We start from the raw sequence: 23,531 nt of genomic DNA, 5'->3' as shown, positions 1-23,531 counted from the left end.
ATTTTGCTTCGACTCACATGCCGGGCAAGTTCTAGACTCTAATTCAATTATATGTACTATACACGTTCTCACCAAACATGGCACATCAATCACTAAGGACGGTTCCATTTCGATTCTCAAACAATTGCAAGTATTCACGGAGTCACAAAATATTAACTATTAAGCACAAAGAGACACAAGCCAAGAAAACGAGATATATGCGTTAATAAACATGCTATCTAACTCAACAAGGCATCATAAGCAACTTCAAACCATAGGGAAGGTAATACACATGCTAGAGCCTAAATATGCTACTATCAAACAAGTCAAAAAGATGTCCAAAAATTTCATCTTCCTTTTTTTATTCCCTAAATCCTAATCTACTCTAAAAATATAAAAAATAAAAACTACTATCCGGTTCAACTACATCCCGTAAAAAAGAACCGAGGCACAAAGATAAACCACGAGGGATCATTACTACCTAAAATAATAAAAAGACATTTTTTTTCTTTTGGATTTTTCTGTTTTTCATTTATTATTATTATTATTATTATTTTGTCGGACTTTAAACCCTCAATAAAATTGTCTAGGATATCTACCATCGGGAAAAGTCCAATCTTTTTCTATTTTTGTAAAAATAATATTATTCAATTAAACTAACACATCTAAAATAGCATAGAAAGTCACTTAGACAATCTCCTCACCCCATACTTAAAATTGTGCATTATCCCCAATGCACTCTATACTAATAAGAGAGTAAAATAAACTCCATGGTAAGCCAAAGGTCGAAGCATTAGCATCTCATGGGGTACTCAGGCTTCTCTCATACTTGGTTCTTTGTGCGAGCACCCCACACTTAGTTCTAACCATCTCACTTGCTTTTGCTTTATTCCAATAACCTTGCTTCACATGCTCCTAGAGAAATAAAAAACAACACTACAAGACTAATACAATAATAAAAAAATAAATAAAATAATATAAAAATAAAGAAGTAAAGTTGGGTTGCCTCTCAACAAACGCTTGATTTTACGTCGCGACACGACGCGAATTACTTTCTGCCTCTGCTTCGAACTTATGAATTGGACCCCAAGTTTTGATTCAGCTCTATGATCATGATCTTGGGGCGATACAAATTGTTGCGAGCCAAAAATTAAGTGATTCTTTATGTACTTTTTGGCTTTCAACCGAGGAGTGTCACCTTGCCTAGACGGCCTTGAAAATTTCAGAATATAGGGCTCATCCACCTCTTCCTTTGACTCTTGCATTGGCTCATACAAATCAATTTCCATACCTCCTTCCTAGCACAGTGCCGAAAAATGATTGAAGTGAGGACCAATGCTCTCAAACTGAAAATTCAACTTGTTATCGATCTCCTCTTCTTGCCGCAAACTAGAATCAATTAAAATTGTATCTATAAGGTCCTTAGTTGACTCCAGTACCACTTCTTCAACATCGACATCATCAAATTCTAGTTGGTTGGTTTGGTCATATTCTACTCTCAACTCCTCCATTATAAAGGCAATTTCTGCAGCCAATTCATGTTCTTCTTGGCTACTATCCACACTGTAAGCATGTTGCGCTTTACAAGTTTCAATTAGTTTATTCACTTGAGCCTCCAAGTTATGAATAATTGCCTCTTGCCTTTGTATCTGCAGTGGTTTCTCATCATATTGTTCCACAAGGCACTTCAACTTATCTTTGATCTCCTTCAGGTCAGCGTCCCCAGGTTCTTTGTTTCTATTAACTTCACATGAAAATGTAGAACCATAATAATAAGGGGTTGGGAGAGAATAAAAAATATAAGCACAACCATGAAAGTGTCCATTTTGACCACCACACATTTCACATACATTCCACACATAAGATTGAGTTGGTGCACATAACTCTCTCGGGAATATTTTGACAATTTTGCCACAGGTGATTTTCTCCACAATACACGTAAGGAAGATCAACAGTAGAATTACCAACATCAAAACTCTCATAATTTCACGATGCCATATTTCTCAAATTAATAAGTAAAACAAAATTTTAAAAAAATCAAATACAAGAAAACAAAAATAAAAGTTCAAACTTGAAGCCTAACAATATGTAAGCCAAAATCTTGATCACGCCCAACTATGCCTTATAAAAAGGACTAAGCGGTCGTTGCAAATATAATCCGGTTTATAAGTCCAGAGTCGAATCCCACAAAAAACTAAGACTTAGCTACAGTTATTCAATATCGCTAAGAAACACAAGTCAATACAGTTTCCTAGTTAGAAAGATTTGATTTTTATTTCTACTAATTAACTAACAAATATTATAAAGAAGTAAAATTATCAACTAACAAGGATGAAATTAGAGACAAGCCTAAGGAGGTCTAGAGTTATGATTTCTCCAATCGTCGGAATCCTTCCCTCTACGTCTTTTGTAATTTCACCTAAGTATTCTCTACTGATCGTGAGTACTTCGGGTGTCGCAGTTCTCTCTCAAGCAACTATCACAATTTACTAGATGTATTCTCTTGAACTACACTAGTTGGCACTAATTCACTGCTCACTACGATCGCACCAAGATTTCGTTATCTATAATCCCACCTTTAAACCCTCCATATTAATCTCTCATATACGTTAGGAGTGATGTTGTTCAACAACTACCTAAATGCGCACTCTCTCTCTCTCGAGCAATATACACACTAAATAGGTCATTCAATCAACAACAATAAACACGTAGTTGAACAAGTAGAGAAATCCAACGGCTCAATTATATAAAAATATAACAAGAATTTTTCCTACAAAAAGTTCTATCAAAACTCTAGATAACAAATTAGCTATTCATAATAGTATGCAAAACTACAATACTAGAATTCATAACCAATAATGAAAAAAGGAAGAAGGAAGTGAAATACTCATAGAAGAAATCTCTACCTTGCTCCTGGTGTGTTCTTGCCTCCTAGGTCGAAATCCCATCTCCAAAAACATCCCCTTTTGTTGAATCTGCCCTAAAAATGGCTCTTCATGTGCTTGGCAGCCTTATTCTTCTCCAAAATTGTGTCCAGCCCTAGAATAACTCGTTTGGGGAGTATTTATGTCAATCTCCTGGTACAAATTTGGGTTTGTGTCTTTTAACCCGCGAATTTTAATTACCTTACTATAGACCTCGCCAACTGTAGCGTAGTCGACCTGGCTATAGACCTCACGAAGCCTGGTCTATAGCGCAGTCGACCAGGCTATAAACCTCGCAAAGCCTGGTCTATAGCGTGGTCAGCCTGGCTATAGACCTCGCAAAGCCTGGTATGTAGCACGATTTGGGTACTTGATGCTTTTGGCTCTTTTCTTACGTTTTTGTCCGCGTTTTGTGCAAATTTCATTCGATGATTCATTCTGATGTTCCTACATATAAAATAACACAATTTAGCGCAATTGTAGCACAATAACTCACTAAACCAACAAAATATAGTGCGAGTAATGTGCTAAAAGCATAGCATTTTGGCCTAACATCAAATCTCTCCCAAATCGTTCTAAAATTGAGGTTCACATTCCTTAAGATGTACCCAATCTATTCCAATAACACCCACTTAAAATAAATTCCAATTTTGAAAACCCTAATTTTTGACTTCAAGCTTCAATGGCTGTCCATGACGGTTTCAGTTTAATTCTTCGACCCAATCCAACAAACTAACGTTTAATATTAATTTTTAAATGAATCAAGATGCTCGATTCTATGAATTTCAACTTAAATGAATTAGAATATTACATTATTGCTCAAGTCTAGTATCTCATAAAGTTTGAACTGTCTTTGTGTTTTAGCAAAATAAATTTGTGTTACAAAATGACATTTAGGCTATTTCCGATAGATATTTTGCATTGGGCTATGTTTGGGTGAAATTGTTTATGGACTGACAGTTTAGGTAATTTTTCCAAAACTTAAGTGTAGAAAATAGTTAAATAGTTTTTTTTAGATAGTTACGATAATGAAAGAAAAAGCTTTTATTAGTTTGACTTGGTAATTGAACAATAATAATTAATATTGTCAATATTATATTCAAATAGAAATAAAATGTATTTTAGAAAAGCATAAGACTTACAATTAAAGTATTAACCTGCAGAAAATATATTCTCAATTAGTAAGTATCGACTGTATGTATTTTTTTCTTAAATTATACCTTATCTTCGCTAAATCTATATGATCTCCATTATTCAGTCCAAATTAATCCATACATTTTGACCCAGGCTAACATTAGGTGGGTTATAACCCATATGTAGTTCAATCCACCATTTGACACCCCTAGCTTTAATGTAAAAATTATACGGGGCTCCCTATTTGATCGTCCCCATTTAATTTGTACCCACTTTTTAAAAAGATTTTAACTACTACCCAAAGTTCAAACAACTTCATGCATTTTTCTCCTCTTTCTTCTTCTTCTCTTCTTCTTCTTCTTCTTCTTCTTCTTCTGATAGTGATTTTATATGTTATTTGTGAATATATTTTAAGTTTGTAGTTTATGATGTTTTACAGTGGTGAGCTACTGTGGAGCTTTATTTTTTACCATTGCTTAGTATTTTTTCTTCTTCTTTTTCTTAATTACAAAAATGAATTCGTTAGATTTATTTTTGTTTAGACAAATTGATGATTGAAGTTTGTTCTTGATGATATTTGGAGGTTATGTTTCAAATTTGAGCTCATTTGGAGTATATTTAGGTATTAAATCGTATATTAGATTGTTAAAATTCGAAGAACAAATTTCTGTATCTAGGCAATTTGCACTTCAGGCCTATTTGGCCTTAAGTGCATGAAAACGTTGGTTGCACTTCATACCTATTTGGCCTTAAGTGCATCTGAAGTATAATTTTTTTACTTCAGACTTATTGGCCTTAAGTGCATGAAACCATTGGTTTCACTTTAGACCTATTTGGCCTTAAATGCATCTGAAGTGCAATTTTTTCACTTCTGAGTTTTTGGCATTAAACGCATGAAATCATTGGTTGCACTTTAGACCTATTTGGCCTTAAGTACATCTGAAGTACAAATTTTCACTTGAGACTTATTGGCCTTAAGTGCATGAAACCATTGGTTTCCCTTCAGACCTATGTGACCTTAAGTGCATCTAAAGTGTAATTTTTTCACTTCAGACCTCTCTGACCTTAAGTGCATAAAAATATTTATTGCACTTTAGACCTATTTGGCCTTAAGTGCATCTTAAGTGCAATTTTTGCACTTTAGACTCGATAAGTCTGAAGTTAATCGTAAAGTGAGTAAATTTACAAATTATTTGCAAAGTGGGTATAGCTTCAATTGTAACCTAAAAACCGAATATAGATGCAAAATCTCCAACTTTAATTAGTCAGTGTTATGACTTCATTTTATGATATTCAATTCCATCTAAAACTCCCTCTCTTCTTCCTTTCACTCATAAGTTATTCACGAACTTATCCCCTAAAATTTTAAGTAAAAATAAGGTGAAAGAAAAAAAAAATAGGCCCTTTTCAAAATAGATGATATTGCTTTAGGTAATTGACATGAATGGTCCTATAAGAGATTAGTCTTTAAATATTGTCCTCGTTTTCTATTGTATTTAGAAAAAGATGGGAGATTTGCTTCTATACCCAGTATTTGGGTCACAATTTAACTTATACCACTTTGCAAAAATAATTACAAGTATACCCATTTTTCGGGTAACTTCAGACATACAGGGCCTGAAGTAGCAAGAATTTATGTCTGAAGTTTGAACTTCAGAATTTTTTGCTTGAAGTGTGACCTTATCAAAGTAAAACTTCAGATATTTTCGTCTGAAGTTTGGCCTGACTTGCAAAGCAATCAAAAAAACTTCAGTTCATAGTGCAAACTTCAAACAAATTAGTCTGAAGTTCTTTAGTTTGTAGTGAAAACTTCAGACAAAATCAACTTGTTATATTTGAACTTCAGATAATTTTTCTTGACATGATAGTTGTAAACTTCAGACAAAATTTAACCTGGTAATGTCTGAAGTTTGTCTCTACAGTCCCAAACTTCAATTGATGTTTCTTCGAGTTTTGACAATAAACTCTTATTTTATTATTTACGTACTTTGTGTTAGGATGTATTAATGCTTGAGAGGTAGTGGCGAGTCTTTCTTTCTTCTTGATTTGTCGCTTTGTCCAATTTTCAGAAACGATAACATGTGTAACTTACAGGATAACATGTTTGAGAGAGAAAAGAAGAAGAAGAGGAAAAGAAGAGGAGGAAGAAAGGAGCGCATAGATCGCAGGATATGAAATTGTCAAAATTAGGGTATATGTTAAATAATTTTAAAAATATGGGTATATGTTAAATGGGGGCGATCAAATAGGGCGCCCCATGTATTTTTTACGAAAAAGATAGACCCCACACACATGTATTGCTTGTCAGTGATTTCTCTACCGGATTGATAGATTTTATACTATATTTACTCTACGTATATTGTTACTCTACCAAATTGGCATGATTTTGTGCTAGTTCAATTGTTCATCAAACTCTAGCAGATTGGCATGATTTTGTGTTATATGTAATTATAACGACTCGGCCGGTCGTTTTGAGAATTTAAGTCCCGTCCGACGGCATAAGTCCCTGAGCAGCTTCATATTATGTGTATTGACTTGCGTGCATGGTTGAATTAGGTTACCAGATGTTTCAGAGTGATTTGGGACACTTAGTCCCTAAAACGGAAGCTTAAGTCTTAGGATTTTGACCGTAGTTGGAACTATGTGAAGACGACTCCGGAATAGAGTTCCGTCAGTTCCATTAGCTCCGTTGGGTGGTTTTGGACTTAGGAGAGTGTCTGGACTGTAAATCCGAGGTCTGTAGCTGAATAAGGTTTGAATTGTCGGAAGTCAAATTTTTGGAGATTTGGACCGGAAGTGGACTTTTTGATATCGGGGTCATAATAATATTCCGAGAGTTGGAACAACTTCGTTATGTTATTTGGGACTTGCCTGCAAAATTTGACGTCATTCCGGGTTGATTTGATAGGTTTCGGCACGGGTTTTAGAAGTTGAAAGATTTGAAAATTTATAAGTTCGATTCATGGTGCGATGCATAGTTTCAACGTTAGTTGATGTGATTTGAGGGCTCGACTAAGTTCGTATGGTATTTTAGGATTGGTTGGTATGTTTGGTTGAGGTCCCGGGGACCTCGGGTGAGTTTCAGGTGCTTAATGAATTAAAAGTTTGATTTGTATTACTGCTAAGTCTTCAGGCTTCTAGTATTTTCGCACCTGCGATGAAGAGACTGCAGGTGAGGGAGCGCACGTGCGGAGAGGCAAGCGTAGAAGCGAAAAAGTGGAGGAGTGCTAGGGGTCGCAGGTGCGAGAAAAATTTCGCATCTGCGATGCCCGCAGATGCGAAGATTGAGGCGCAGGTGCGAGAAGAGCTGGACTTGACAGCCTCCGCAGGTGCGGAGAATTTGTGCGCATCAGCGGCTCCGCAGAAGTGGATTTTGGCACGCAGAAGCGAGAGGAAGCGCAGGTGCGGTTTGGACATGCGCACCTGTGGTCGCGCAGATGCGGCTAATTATGTCGCAGGTGCGGTTACGCCTGGGCAGAAAAGAGAAATTCGAGGGTTTGGTTTCATTCTTCGTTTTGGGACTTGAGAGCTCGGAATTTGGCGATTTTTCGAGGGATTTTCAGAGGAAGCTTTGGGGTAATGATTCCTAACTCGTTTTTGGTTGTATTGCATTAATCTATAGTTGTTTTCTCCATTTAGTTTCTGATTTTTGGGGTTGAAATTGGGAAAAATTGGAAGAACTTCTTCAATAAAGATTTTGCGTTTTGAAAGGGGATTTGTGGTCGAATTTGAGTAATTCTTATATGGTTGGACTCGTGAGTGAATGGGTGTTCATATTTTGTGATTTTTACCTGATTCCGAGACTTGGGCCCGGGTTGACTTTTTAGGAAGAATTTCAGAATTTTTATTAAAATATTGATTTCATTGATTAGATAAGTCTATTATTGTTGTATTCATGTTATGCAATTGTGTTTGGCTAGATTTGGGTCATTCGGAGCCGGATATTCGTGGAAAGGCATTGTGACCGATTGTTTGAGCTTGGTTCGAGGTAAGTATCTTGCCTAAACTTGTGTGGGGGACTTCCCCTTAGGATTTGAGTCTTCTATGTTGATTGAAGTCCGTGTACACGAGGTGACGAGTGCGTGCACGGACTTATTTGTGGAAAGTTAGCCTTTTAGGGTTCTTAGGTCCTTGTATTCGTTGAATATGCAGTTGTTCTTGTTATGATTATATATCTTAATTACTAGATTCACATCTACCTGCTTAATTAGAATAAATTGCTTCATGATCCACTATTATCGTTACTTGATTCATATGTGCCTTAATTGAAACTGTTATCTCTTTTATAGCCATGTTATCTTTTCATAACTGCTTATCTTTATTTGGAATTTATATTATTTTATCCTATAATTGTTCTGTCTTAATTGATGTTATGATTATTTTTCCGTTGTTATCTTTAATTGAATTGTTGAATATCCTTCGTAATTTTCTCAACCTTAAAAGAAGTTTAGATATCTTATATCTTAGTCTACTTATTTAATTTGGAATTATTGGATTCGTGTTAGCTTCCATGTTGTTGAAGTGTATATTGTGGGATTCGTTACTACACCTTAGTTTTCTCTTTGTTGAGTTGTTCGCTTTACGCCTAGCATTTCAGACTGTGGTTATTCCTTGTGATTTGGTCCCACATTTTCCTGTGATTTAAAAGTTCTTGAGTTGATTTACTTGTCGTACTTTGTATTATTTCCATTATTGTTGTTATATTTGTTGTGGTGATGCATGAGGTTTCTGCCGTGCGGTTGTTATTATTGTGATGCACGAGGTTTCTGCCGTGCGGTTGTTGTTATAGGGTTGTACGAGATTTCTGTCGTGCTATTGTTACTATTGATATTTGCACATGCGGCGTGACAAGGTGGGATATATATATGTGTGGGTTGCGCATGTGGCGAGACAAGGTGAGAACATTATTATGCACGTGTGGCGAGACAAGGCGGGCATTTATGTTACTATTGCACACGTGGCGAGACAAGGTGGGCTGTATCATGGATTGATTTGTGATAATTTGTGGCCTGGGGGCATTCTTGTTGTTGATATTTACGAAGTGGTATACATACCTATATGAGCTTTATCTTGTGAAAGCTGTGAGAAAATATTCTACGTATTGTCCGTTCTTTTTTCTTATGCTTATTTACTGATATAGACTATGGTAAGACACTTGCACAAGCATACACGTAGTTAAGCACTCTTATCGGATAAGAGGTGTTCTTGATATTGTTGACCATAGATGCTCACCCTTGTTTACTTGTCTTCTATGTGAGAATGGCTCTATTGGCACGTGAGTCGTCAGTGCGGTTATGAGATGTTATGAGGGCACGGGATGCTAAGTGTTAGAGTTCAGGTATTGAGACCCGTGAGTTGTGATTTGTCCGAGGTTCGGTACCTCATGGAGTTGTTGACTAAAACTTGGTGTAAAAGCAATTGTAGTTGCTGAGTTATTACTTGTCCTTGTTGTATTTTTGATATCCGATTTAGGTTGTGTTCCATTCACCTTTCTGTGTCATTTTCATGATATTCCGCTGATACTTGTTATTGCCTTCCTTATTGCCATCACTATACTGTGAGCCATATTGCATAGTCTTCATGTGACATCATATTTCTATTGTTCATGTACTTATATCTGTTCAGTTTATTAGACCAGTGATTTTCTTGACTGTTCCTCGTCACTACTCCACCGATGTTAGTCTTGATACTTACTGGGCACCGCTGTGGTGTGCTCATGCTACTCTTCTACATATTTTTGTGCAGATCCAGGTACTTGTTCGTTAGCTAGCTGTGTGAATTGTTGCTGTGGAGACTCAAGGCAAACCTGTTGCTGCGTTCGCAGGCTTCGGAGTCACCTTCAACTTTTCATTTTGCACTGTTTATTCTTATTTCTGGACAGTTGTATTTAGAAGTTTTCTAGCAAATACTCTGTAGAGCTTATGACTTGTACTACCGGTTTTGGGGAATTTTAAGAGATTCTATTTAAATAATGTTGTTTTAATTATTGTTAGGCTTACCTAGTCCCTAAGACTAGGTGTCAATATTATATGCAAATAGAAATAAAATGTATTTTAGAAAAGCATAAGACTTACAATTAAAGTATTAACCTGCAGAAAATATATTCTCAATTAGTAAGTATCGACTGTATGTATTTTTTTCTTAAATTATACCTTATCTTCGCTAAATCTATATGATCTCCATTATTCAGTCCAAATTAATCCATACATTTTGACCCAGGCTAACATTAGGTGGGTTATAACCCATATGTAGTTCAATCCACCATTTGACACCCCTAGCTTTAATGTAAAAATTATACGGGGCTCCCTATTTAATCGTCCCCATTTAATTTGTACCCACTTTTTAAAAAATTTTTAACTACTACCCAAAGTTCAAACAACTTCATGCATTTTTCTCCTCTTTCTTCTTCTTCTCTTCTTCTTCTTCTTCTTCTTCTTCTTCTGATAGTGATTTTATATGTTATTTGTGAATATATTTTAAGTTTGTAGTTTATGATGTTTTACAGTGGTGAGCTACTGTGGAGCTTTATTTTTTACCATTGCTTAGTATTTTTTCTTCTTCTTTTTCTTAATTACAAAAATAAATTCGTTAGATTTATTTTTGTTTAGACAAATTGATGATTGAAGTTTGTTCTTGATGATATTTGGAGGTTATGTTTCAAATTTGAGCTCATTTGGAGTATATTTAGGTATTAAATCGTATATTAGATTGTTAAAATTCGAAGAACAAATTTCTGTATCTAGGCAATTTGCACTTCAGGCCTATTTGGCCTTAAGTGCATGAAAACGTTGGTTGCACTTCATACCTATTTGGCCTTAAGTGCATCTGAAGTATAATTTTTTTACTTCAGACTTATTGGCCTTAAGTGCATGAAACCATTGGTTGCACTTTAGACCTATTTGGCCTTAAATGCATCTGAAGTGCAATTTTTTCACTTCTGAGTTTTTGGCATTAAACGCATAAAATCATTGGTTGCACTTTAGACCTATTTGGCTTTAAGTACATCTGAAGTACAAATTTTCACTTGAGACTTATTGGTCTTAAGTGTATGAAACCATTGGTTTCCCTTTAGACCTATGTGACCTTAAGTGCATCTAAAGTGTAATTTTTTCATTTCAGACCTCTCTAACCTTAAGTGCATGAAAATATTTATTGCACTTTAGACCTATTTGGCCTTAAGTGCATCTTAAGTATAATTTTTGCACTTTAGACTCGATAAGTCTAAAGTTAATCGTAAAGTGGGTAAATTTACAAATTATTTGCAAAGTGGGTATAACTTCAATTGTAACCCAAAAACCGAATATAGATGCAAAATCTCCAACTTTAATTAGTCAGTGTTATGACTTCATTTTATGATATTCAATTCCATCTAAAACTCCCTCTCTTCTTCCTTTCACTCATAAGTTATTCACGAACTTATCCCCTAAAATTTTAAGTAAAAATAAGGTGAAAGAAAAAAAAAATAGGCCCTTTTCAAAATAGATGATATTGCTTTAGGTAATTGACATGAATGGTCCTATAAGAGATTAGTCTTTAAATATTGTCCTCGTTTTCTATTGTATTTAGAAAAAGATGGGAGATTTGCTTCTATACCCAGTATTTGGGTCACAATTTAACTTATACCACTTTGCAAAAACAATTACAAGTATACCCATTTTTCGGGTAACTTCAGACATACAGGGCCTGAAGTAGCAAGAATTTATGTCTGAAGTTTGAACTTCAGAATTTTTGCTTGAAGTGTGACCTTATCAAAGTAAAACTTCAGATATTTTCGTCTGAAGTTTGGCCTGACTTGCAAAAGCAATCAAAAAAACTTCAGTTCGTAGTGCAAACTTCAAACAAATTAGTCTGAAGTTCTTTAGTTTGTAGTGAAAACTTCAGACAAAATCAACTTGTTATATTTGAACTTCAGATAATTTTTCCTGACATGATAGTTGTAAACTTTAGACAAAATTTAACCTGGTAATGTCTGAAGTTTGTCTCTACAGTCCCAAACTTCAATTGATGTTTCTTCGAGTTTTGACAATAAACTCTTATTTTATTATTTACGTACTTTGTGTTAGGATGTATTAATGCTTGAGAGGTAGTGGCGAGTCTTTCTTTCTTCTTGATTTGTCGCTTTGTCCAATTTTCAGAAACGATAACATGTGTAACTTACAGGATAACATGTTTGAGAGAGAAAAGAAGAAGAAGAGGAAAAGAAGAGGAGGAAGAAAGGAGCGCATAGATCGCAGGATATGAAATTGTCAAAATTAGGGTACATGTTAAATAATTTTAAAAATATGGGTATATGTTAAATGGGGGCGATCAAATAGGGCGCCCCATGTATTTTTTACGAAAAAGATAGACCCCACACACATGTATTGCTTGTCAGTGATTTCTCTACCGGATTGATAGATTTTATACTATATTTACTCTACGTATATTGTTACTCTACCAAATTGGCATGATTTTGTGCTAGTTCAATTGTTCATCAAACTCTAGCAGATTGGCATGATTTTGTGTTATATGTAATTATAACGACTCGGCCGGTCGTTTTGAGAATTTAAGTCCCGTCCGGCGGCATAAGTCCCTGAGCAGCTTCATATTATGTGTATTGACTTGCGTGCATGGTTGAATTAGGTTACCAGATGTTTCAGAGTGATTTGGGACACTTAGTCCCTAAAACGGAAGCTTAAGTCTTAGAATTTTGACCGTAGTCGGAACTATGTGAAGACGACTCCGGAATAGAGTTCCGTCAGTTCCATTAGCTCCGTTGGGTGGTTTTGGACTTAGGAGAGTGTCTGGACTGTAAATCCGAGGTCTGTAGCTGATTTAGGCTTGAATTGTCGGAAGTCGAATTTTTGGAGATTTGGACCGGAAGTGGACTTTTTGATATCGGGGTCGTAATAATATTCCGAGAGTTGGAACAACTTCGTTATGTTATTTGGGACTTGCCTGCAAAATTTGACGTCATTCCGGGTTGATTTGATAGGTTTCGGCACGGGTTTTAGAAGTTGAAAGATTTGAAAATTTATAAGTTCGATTCATGGTGCGATGCGTAGTTTCAACGTTAGTTGATGTGATTTGAGGTCTCGACTAAGTTCGTATGGTATTTTAGGATTGGTTGGTATGTTTGGTTGAGGTCCCGGGGGCCTCGGGTGAGTTTCAGGCGCTTAATGAATTAAAAGTTTGATTTGTATTACTGCTAAGTCTTCAGGCTTCTAGTATTTTCGCACCTGCGATGAAGAGACTGCAGGTGAAGGACCGCACGTGCGGAGAGGCAAGCGTAGAAGCGAAAAAGTGGAGGAGTGCTAGGGGTCGCAGGTGCGAGAAAAATTTCGCATCTGCGATGCCCGCAGATGCGAAGATTGAGGCGCAGGTGCGAGAAGAGCTGGACTTGACAGCCTCCGCAGGTGCGGAGAATTTGTGCGCATCAGCGGCTCCGCAGAAGTGGATTTTGGCACGCAGAAGCGAGAGGAAGCGCAGGTGCGGTTTGGACATGCGCACCTGCGGTCGCGCAGATGCGGCTAATTATGTCGCAGGTGCGGTCACGCCTGGGCAGAAAAGAGAAATTCGAGGGTTTGGTTTCATTCTTCGTTTTGGGACTTGAGAGCTCGGAATTTGGCAATTTTTCGAGGGATTTTCAGAGGAAGCTTTGGGATAATGATTCCTAACTCGTTTTTGGTTGTATTGCATTAATCTATAGTTGTTTTCTCTATTTAGTTTCTAATTTTTGGGGTTGAAATTGGGAAAAATTGGAAGAACTTCTTCAATAAAGATTTTGCGTTTTGAAAGGGGATTTGTGGTCGAATTTGAGTAATTCTTATATGGTTGGACTCGTGAGTGAATGGGTGTTCATATTTTGTGATTTTTACCCGATTCCGAGACTTGGGCCCGGGTCGACTTTTTAGGAAGAATTTCGGAATTTTTATTAAAATATTGATTTCATTGATTAGATAAGTCTATTATTGTTGTATTCATGTTATGCAATTGTGTTTGGCTAGATTTGGGTCATTCGGAGCCGGATATTCGTGGAAAGGCATTGTGACCGATTGTTTGAGCTTGGTTCGAGGTAAGTATCTTGCCTAAACTTGTGTGGGGGACTTCCCCTTAGGATTTGAGTCTTCTATGTTGATTGAAGTCCGTGTACACGAGGTGACGAGTGCGTGCACGGACTTATTTGTGGAAAGTTGGCCTTTTAGGGTTCTTAGGTCCTTGTATTCGTTGAATATGCAGTTGTTCTTGTTATGATTATATATCTTAATTACTAGATTCACATCTACCTGCTTAATTAGAATAAATTGCTTCATGATCCACTATTATCGTTACTTAATTCATATGTGCCTTAATTGAAACTGTTATCTCTTTTATAGCCATGTTATCTTTTCATAACTGCTTATCTTTATTTGGAATTTATATTGTTTTATCCTATAATTGTTCTGTCTTAATTGATGTTATGATTATTTTTTCGTTGTTATCTTTAATTGAATTGTTGAATATCCTTCGTAATTTTCTCAACCTTAAAAGAAGTTTAGATATCTTATATCTTAGTCTACTTGTTTAATTTGGCATTATTGGATTCGTGTTAGCTTCCATATTGTTGAAGTGTATATTGTGGGATTCGTTACTACACCTTAGTTTTCTCTTTGTTGAGTTGTTCGCTTTACGCCTAGCATTTCAGACTGTGGTTATTCCTTGTGATTTGGTCCCACATTTTCCTGTGATTTAAAAGTTTTTGAGTTGATTTACTTGTCGTACTTTGTATTATTTCCATTATTGTTGTTATATTTATTGTGGTGATGCATGAGGTTTCTGCCGTGCGGTTGTTATTATTGTGATGCACGAGGTTTCTGCCGTGCGGTTGTTGTTATAGGGTTGCACGAGATTTCTGTCGTGCTATTGTTACTATTGATATTTGCACATGCGGCGTGACAAGGTGGGATATATATATGTGTGGGTTGCACATGTGGCGAGACAAGGTGAGAATATTATTATGCACGTGTGGCGAGACAAGGCGGGCATTTATGTTACTATTGCACACGTGGCGAGATAAGGTGGGCTGTATCATGGATTGATTTGTGATAATTTGTGGCCTGGGGGCATTCTTGTTGTTGATATTTACGAAGTGGTATACATACCTATATGAGCTTTATCTTGTGAAAGCTGTGAGAAAATATTCTACGTATTGTCCGTTCTTTTTTCTTATGCTTATTTACTGATATAGACTATGGTAAGACACTTGCACAAGCATACACGTAGTTAAGCACTCTTATCGGATAAGAGGTGTTCTTGATATTGTTGACCATAGATGCTCACCCTTGTTTACTTGTCTTCTATGTGAGAATGGCTCTATTGGCACGTGAGTCGTTAGTGCGGTTATGAGATGTTATGAGGGCACGGGATGCTAAGTGTTAGAGTTCAGGTATTGAGACCCGTGAGTTGTGATTTGTCCGAGGTTCGGTACCTCATGGAGTTGTTGACTAAAACTTGGTGTAAAAGCGATTGTAGTTGCTGAGTTATTACTTGTCCTTGTTGTATTTTTGATATCCGATTTAGGTTGTGTTCCATTCACCTTTCTGTGTCATTTTCATGATATTCCGCTGATACTTGTTATTGCCTTCCTTATTGCCATCACTATACTGTGAGCCATATTGCATAGTCTTCATGTGACATCATATTTCTATTGTTCATGTACTTATATCTGTTCAGTTTATTAGACCAGTGATTTTCTTGACTGTTCCTCGTCACTACTCCACCGATGTTAGTCTTGATACTTACTGGGCACCGCTGTGGTGTGCTCATGCTACTCTTCTACATATTTTTGTGCAGATCCAGGTACTTGTTCGTTAGCTAGCTGTGTGAATTGTTGCTGTGGAGACTCAAGGCAAACCTGTTGCTGCGTTCGCAGGCTTCAGAGTCACCTTCAACTTTTCATTTTGCACTGTTTATTCTTATTTCTGGACAGTTGTATTTAGAAGTTTTCTAGCAAATACTCTGTAGAGCTTATGACTTGTACTACCGGTTTTGGGGAATTTTAAGAGATTCTATTTAAATAATGTTATTTTAATTATTGTTAGGCTTACCTAGTCCCTAAGACTAGGTGCCATCATGATACCCAGACAGAGAAAAAATTGGATCGTGACAGTAATTGACATTCTATTAAATTGTTCATCAAAATCTACTCAAATAGCATAATTTTTCTGTGTTGCTCAACAAAGTGTTCTTCGAAATTGTAATTTTAGTTTTGATCAAACCATCCCAAATCTGTTTCGATCTCAACTTTAAAACAAACCTCTAATACCAACACAAACAATTTTCAATCACCAATTTAGTGAAAAAACAATAAATCAAGAAAATTCACTTTGTCTTTTTTAATATTTTTTAAAGACCAACAATGAATTGTTGAGATTTTTAAAGTAAATCACTAAATTATTATTTGAACTAAAAATTTAAGCATAAATTATCAATTCAAATAATTTTAATAATAATCAATCATTAACTTTCAATTTTTATCCCAAACAAGAATTTCAAGCTTCCAATATTGAAGAACTACGATATTCTTGGTGAAGAAAAAGCATATTTTTGCAAAAAAGTAAAAAATAAAATAATTTTTAAAGATCAATTCCTTACAGGACAACCGGTTAATTTTTTACATTACTTCTCAAGGGAGAAATACTCGAAGATCGAACCTAGAAGTGCATGCAAACCCACACGTACCCTTCTCCTAATTTTCCGTTAACAAAATGATGGGTCCAAACATATATTGAAAGTCATTGGCCTATTGGTGATGTGAATTACCAAATCATTGGACAAATTAACATTGAATTGTTTTTATTGAGACCATTCACTTCCCTTAATATTTTCTGTGTCTGAGATAGAAAATCGGAAATACCACAAAGGCCAAGTTTATTTTCAATTCCATGTATATATATTCCAATCAAAATTCCTAAGAACTTCCTTGCAAATTACTTGAAAGTCATCTTCTTTCTCTCTTTGGCATTGTTCCATCTTTCTTTTTTTCTCTCACAAACATTACATTTAAGTTTGTGAGAGGAAGAAAGAGAAGGTTTCAAGCCTCATTTGCTAATACAAAGACAAGTTAAAAAAGAAAAAAAAAATATGGGGGCTTGTGCTAGTGTACCAAAGGGAATGAGGGCTGAGGCAATGGCAGCTCCTCCACCGGAGCAACCGAAGGAGGAGAACACCACCTCCGCCACCACCACCACCGCACCTGAGGTGGTGGAGGTGACAGAAGGTAGTGACAATGCCGAGCCAAAGGAGGATGAGAAGGTGGCTGAAGAGAAAGATGCTGACAACAAGCACCAATCTCTAGGATCTTTGCTCGACGAGGTATTTATGATTTTAAATTTTATGTCTAACAATGTAAAAAAAAAAATTATTTATACAATCGGGTCAATTATAAGTTGAATATAAGTAAATCTCAATCATTAATTGGTGACCCAAAAAATTAAAATGATACCTAGCTAGTTTGCTATCACATCTTAAAATTGAGAAATAGTATAAAAATTGTTAGTGTATGTAACTTAACTTAGGTATTTAAAGGGTTACATAATTATATATGTTACCTTCTAAGTATATGCTGTTGATGGGAAACATGGAAAAAGATCAATGAGTTGGAACAAAATCCTACTAAGATTCAAAGTACTATAATACCCCAATTAAAATGTCCCCTCAACCCTTACCAATTTTTATATTGTACTTTGACAACCAGCACTAAACAAATAAAGCAGAATTCAAAATTTTAAGTTAATGGATGCAAATCAGAATTTTTAGCTTGATGTGTTTAACCTGGTAAATTATGAGTTCAAGATTTAATAATTGTTATAAAATTTTAAGGGATTGTTTGGTGTGCTAGATAAAGTGAGATAAGGTGTGGTATTGAATTTATACTATGTTTGGTTGATAGTATAAATTTATTTCGGAATAAATTTATACCGTCAACTAAACATAGTATAAACTTAGTCCCAGACTTAATCTCGGATATCTCATCTTGTCCCACCTTATTCCATCAAACTTGATATTATTTTATCCCACCTCTCAGGTGGGATAAATAATTAGTCTAAAAATTATAATTCCAGGACTATAACCCATGATAATTTAGTACGCGTACCAACCGAGCTTAGTAGATTTTCATATATACACTTATACTACGTGTCAAAAATATTGGCTTAGGTTTAAGTGGATGAGACTCATCTCCGTTTTCTATTTTCTCCATTTTCGCAAGTTCCTACTTGGATGGAAGCCACATGGCATAGTTAAGAATTAAAGGTTGAGATTTAATTAACAAAAGTAATGCTCTAACTATGGTTAGGATAATTAATTCCTTCCATATATTTGCTCCAAATACTTTTTAACAATCCCATAATTCTAGCTACACATTATCTCTTACCTAAAAGCTTTTCTCTTTTCTGGCGTAAACCTTTTTCAATGCGTCATTCTTTTTGCTACTTTCTACGAAATCTTCTTATATTCCCATTCAAAGTTGAGAACCATTAGCAGTCCAACCAATGATGAATTTTTTTTAAAACCGTATAAAATATATTTGCCGGATAAAAAATTAAAAGCATTTGTATGATATTAAAATTATGTACATGACAAAGAATTATTCCAAATTAGCAGTGTCAAGAAAAGGTATCAACACATATAATCTCGAATTTTGAAGTCTTATATTTGTCTTGTCCTTCTCCTTGTATAGGCAGTGGAGGTTAAAAGGAAGGGTAACCAAAGTTCAGAAAACTGGGGGAAAAAAAATTATTGGAAACTTAAGAAATTGATAAGGAAATTCTAATTATCCTATATGAAAGGAATTAATTATTCTAACTATGGTTGGGGTCTTGCTTTAGTTAATTAAGCTTCCGACCAAGTACAAATGAAGAGAATAGAAAATGGAGAGGAGTCTCAATTGTAGTCAGAACACTACATTCGCTTTCATAACAGTAGGCGTTGAACTTAATATAAATATACATTTTCTAAAGTATACATATATGGTTCAATCTTAGAGTAACTGCTGCAGTAGTTATTATTTGTTCAACTACTGCATCTACCTCCCACACGGCTCTCAATATCTACATGTATAAGAATAAGAGACCCATCTCCACATAAGATGACAACCGATAAACAGTATAAAGCAAGCATGAGCCAGAATTTAAAGTTTATGGTTTCTAAACTTGTCACTGAACTCATAGCTTGTCTTAATTATTTCTGGTTATATATTTTTGATGGATTTCCTAAGAGTAAAAGCTACTGGGTTCGTCCGAACCCCTACCTAATACTCTAGTTCCACCCCGAAACTGAAAGCAAGAGTTTTTTGATTTTATATCTACGCTATATGATTGATTACTTTGAAACATGAATGTAACAGAGCGAAGCAGCCAAGGAGTCAGATAAAGATGAGAAGAGCTCAGACACTAATGCTGAAACCAAAGAATCAAAGGATGAGGAGCTTCCAATATCAGATGCAGCTGTTGCACAAGCCTCTTCTTAATAAAATGCCTACATTATTTGTTGGTTCTTCAGAGGCAAGCTCAAATGTGGTGAAATGGAAAGAAAACTTATAGGAACTTTACATGTTTTTTTGGTGGATATATGTTTAGAAATATCTATATTTTCCATGGGATATTTCATATTGTTGGAGTTCTCTTCTTCTTATGTTGAATGCTTTTGTTAGTCTTTCCAATCACTCGCACAGTACATTTAAGTCGCCAACTATCTTTTCTCTCACCATTCATCTGTAGTTTTCCATACACTTATAGCTACTCTTATCTGGTTGTAACATGTTATATACCATATTTTTCAAATTACCAATTAATGATTACTATAATTGGGGGAATTTCCAATTTCCCCATATTTGGTTGACTTTTAATATTTTTCAATATTCTTGAAAAAAAAAAAAGAAGTAAAACTGAGTAGTTAAGATATAGAGAACTCTAGCCAGATGTGGCTCCACTATGACCAACAGTTCTCAAGAAGGAAATGCAAAGTTTCAATCAAGCATCACATAGCAAAAAGAGGAGTGATTAGCAAGGTGAAAAGAAAAACTACATCAAAAGAGCAACCATCAATTTAGATACTAGCATCCCTCTATGTGATAAAAACCAAAAAATGTCATCTCAGACAAATTTGCTTATAATTCAAATATTGCAGGCAGCATATGGTACATGCTATAAAGCCTCTGATACTTCAGCCACCCTTTGACAACTTTAATGAGATATAAGCAGAGATCCAAGGATTTCCGAAATTCTTCCAAATACCAGGTGCAAAGGTAGAAATGAGGAACACAATTAAAGTAGTAACGATTTCATGTACCAAACATCCCAACAAAGTGCCAACAGGATAAATTAACTACCACACCATACAAGTTACGACTTTGCGTCTTATACACCAAAAGAAAGCAAACAGGAAGCAAGAGACAAAAGGTACGTTGTAAGGGTAACAGGCAAGGGCATAGAAAGAAAATTACAGACTGCGTATGGCGCCTTGCTAAAACATATGCTGATAGATTATTCAGTCTGAAGACTTGTTTCACAGCGCTTGAGCTGAAGCTCCATGCGCTCATTCTCAAGTATCATAGCTTTATTTTCCAGCTTCAGTTCTTGTAGCTCCCTGTCTTCTCTCCGCCGGAACCTCAGGCACTTGACTCTCTGCTTCTCCAGTTCCAGAATTTGGGCCTGAATTTGTAACTTCTGTTCTTCCAACTGCAGTAACCGATACATAATCTGCTGCTCCTGCAATTTTTCTGCCTCTTCATTGTTAGTAGAATCATGAATCCCACTGCTGTTAGGATTAAGCACATTACAATCTGAATTAATGAATGCACAGACCACATTGGAAACTCTTTCTTCCCCGGCTATCTTTCTCTTTGCAGGCATATCCTGCACAACATACTCAGGCTCATACCTGTCCTTACGTTTGAGAGCCAACAGTACGGATCGCTGGAGTTCCCGATCATCTGGAAGGAATAATCTATTTTGGTTGTTGTATGAGCACATTTCTTGATAGAATAACTGTTTGCTACTTAACAGCTTCTTCACTTCCTCCTGCACATCATGAGTCAGGCCCATCATTTCCATAAGGCCGGGGTTCTCCACAACACAACATGCAGTGCCTCTCCCAAGAATATCATTCAGTCTCTTGAACTTTTTGTTCAGATCATTAAACTTATCCTCACACTGCTGAGGTGAGACATGATGACCACTTTCAGCCATAGCATTGGAAATAGCCCTCCATTTACCTTTCTTTGGGAATATCCCATTGGACCAAACATCTTCTCCGATGTAAGAAACAGCAGTGATCAAAAGCTTAACCATCTCATCTGTCCATTTCATACGACTGTATACAACAGGCTGTTTCTCTTTATTCATCTTCCATCTTGTACGCCGATACACAACTGGCTGTTTCTCTTCACGACGTACAGTGACTTCTCCTACATCATCTGACCTCTCATTATAAGCTTCATACACATTAAGTCTACTGGTTTCAATAGCATCTAGAGACAACACTTGTTGGTTCATGTCATGCATGTTGCTAAAACCAAAGGATGCGGCACCTTCCAGAGCATGCTGCAAATCCCCTGAACCCTGGTTAGGGGAATTGCTTTGTTGGTGATTAACTTGCATTGAACCGCAAAAATCTAGGATATCACAGGATTAATCTGGTACATATGAAGCAAGCTGATGAATGCTATTTCTACATTTAGCAGATTGGCAATCTTAATAACTCACAAACTTACAGATCCAGTACGATTTTGCTCATTCAATTAAGAGGAGACAGAAAAGATACAAAATAGATTCTATGACTAGATTCTGCAGAGATAAAGGGCAAAACTAAGGCAGAGAGTCATGCAATACAGTTGAGTATAAATTTTTTACTCCTATGATCATCTATAAAGCAGAATTAACAGTTACATTGGTGCAAACGATTATCAATAGAACACAACCTAACAATGATATAAATAACAAGAAAGGAAAAGAATTGATTCAGTCACATTTTACCAAATGCAGATGCAATAAAGAAATAGATTTACCATAGAATAAATGAGATCAGTTGCAACATAAATCAAATGTTTTTTTACCCCTACAAAACAAGTTCTTGTTTACTTCTACAGAAGAGGCTTATAAATTTAGTGAGTACTTCGAGGGTGCTTCGTGAAACACATTGTTTTAATCGCCCAAGAAAGAATAGAACTTACAACAGATGTGAGATCTGCTAACAAGTGCCGTCGCTTTTGACAAATGGGATGATGGCAGCAGAAACAGGTGGATTTTAGGAGACTTTGCTCGGGGAATTGGGCGGACTAATTCCCGGATAAGTTAGGTTAGAAGTTGAAATAGGCAGCATACTTATTGTTTTATACACATAGGTATCTCGGACTAATTTGTATATGTATTCAAAACAATGTCACATGGAAAGTGAGGTGTTCTGGGAAATTTTCTTAAAACTAATTAAGGAAAATATTTAATCCTTAATTCCCTTCCTCCCTCCAGTTTTTTTCCAAGAAAAATGGGGATTCAGATAACTTCTGATTAAGTTCTATAAGAATAAGGATCAAACAAAATACTTACAAGTTTTAACACAAATCACAACCAGTGGATAAAAGTTGCATTTGATTTAATTTACCCATAAGACAAAAAAAAGTTGCGGTAATTCTTTTTATAACTGCGAAATCCCCGAGGGCCAGCTGGCGCACAGTTCGAAACTCGGTAGATAATGGGCCTTCCCCTCTAGCCTTCTCCACAAAGAAATTGTGGTAATTCAGCACAGATAATATCATCTCAGATTATATGACCTAATTGACAAAAAGGCTTGGTCAGAATAAGAGAGAAAATACAAACAATCAGCTTATACCAAGCTTCCGAATGTAACTTTCACTCTTTGCAAGAACAATCAAGTAGACAGCTTGAAAAAAAAAAGTAGACAGCTTGAAAAATAAGTAAATAACGGCTCATTTCTGATGTGGTAACCTAGTTATTCTCTCTTTCCTTTTTCTTTTCCTATTTATTTCTTTAGACTATATTCATGTCACATTTCTTTCCTTTCCTCTTGTTTCCTCTTTTCACCTTTCTTGGTTAATTCAATTTTGTAAGAATAGGGCGAAGAAGTCCTCAAACAAAGATGAACAAGTAAAGTCTTGGAGAAACAAAATCTAGATACCGAAGAAAAAGAGAGACACTCTCTGAAACTTTTCATTTTTCTTGTCGATTATTTCCTGCTATTATCATCCTAGAGATGATCGTCTTGGAATTAAGCTTGTTAATTATAGGATATTAAATATGCACCACTACCCTCCCCACTAGTGGGTTGCTCTAGTGGTGTGCACCCTCCACTTCCAACCAAGAGCTTGTGAGTTCGAGTCACCCCAAGAGCAAGATGGGGAGTTCTTGGACGGAGGGAGCCAAGGGTCTATCGGAAACAGCCTCTCTATCCAAGGGTAGGGGTAAGGTCTGCGTACACACTATCCTCCCCAGACCCCACTAGTGGGATTATAGTGGGTGG

The 23,531-nt window shown here is 36.0% G+C and overlaps 2 protein-coding genes across 5 annotated transcripts; one reads left to right on the top strand and one right to left on the bottom strand.

Moving 5' to 3' along the window:
• The first annotated feature begins 16,975 nt into the window (after positions 1-16,975).
• Positions 16,976-19,895, top strand: LOC104111552 (uncharacterized). The gene is made up of 2 exons (XM_009621272.4): positions 16,976-17,369; positions 19,402-19,895. Exons 1-2 carry the CDS (start codon positions 17,139-17,141, stop codon positions 19,522-19,524), a joined length of 354 nt encoding a protein of 117 aa, XP_009619567.1. The 5' UTR covers positions 16,976-17,138; the 3' UTR covers positions 19,525-19,895.
• A 464-nt stretch (positions 19,896-20,359) lies between these two features.
• LOC104111551 (uncharacterized) lies at positions 20,360-22,837 on the bottom strand. 4 transcript variants are annotated; one of them, XM_033660098.2, is made up of 2 exons: positions 22,601-22,837; positions 20,360-21,690 (listed from the first exon to the last, which is right to left on the bottom strand). In XM_033660098.2, exon 2 carries the CDS (start codon positions 21,653-21,655, stop codon positions 20,540-20,542), a length of 1,116 nt encoding a protein of 371 aa, XP_033515989.1. In that variant the 5' UTR covers positions 21,656-21,690; positions 22,601-22,837; the 3' UTR covers positions 20,360-20,539. The 4 variants fall into 4 exon arrangements, with proteins under 4 accessions (XP_033515989.1, XP_018631619.1, XP_018631620.1 ...); XM_018776103.3 differs by having other exon boundaries at positions 20,360-21,669; XM_018776104.3 differs by having other exon boundaries at positions 22,656-22,837.
• Positions 22,838-23,531: the final 694 nt, after the last annotated feature.

The sequence above is a fragment of the Nicotiana tomentosiformis genome, chromosome 7, assembly GCF_000390325.3.
Source record: "Nicotiana tomentosiformis chromosome 7, ASM39032v3, whole genome shotgun sequence".
Taxonomy (NCBI): Eukaryota; Viridiplantae; Streptophyta; class Magnoliopsida; order Solanales; family Solanaceae; genus Nicotiana; species Nicotiana tomentosiformis.
Note: the sequence above shows the minus strand (reverse complement) of the source record. Positions and strands in the feature narration are given on the sequence as shown.

What these genes read in the sequence shown, in the direction of transcription:
- LOC104111552 (XM_009621272.4), top strand. Translation starts at nt 17,139, where the DNA reads ATGGGGGCTTGTGCTAGTGTACCAAAGGGAATGAGGGCTGAGGCAATG. An exon ending in TAGGATCTTTGCTCGACGAG is followed by an intron (nt 17,370 to 19,401) that starts GTATTTATGATT and finishes TGAATGTAACAG; the next exon opens with AGCGAAGCAGCCAAGGAGTC.
- LOC104111551 (XM_033660098.2), bottom strand. Translation starts at nt 21,655, where the DNA reads ATGCAAGTTAATCACCAACAAAGCAATTCCCCTAACCAGGGTTCAGGG.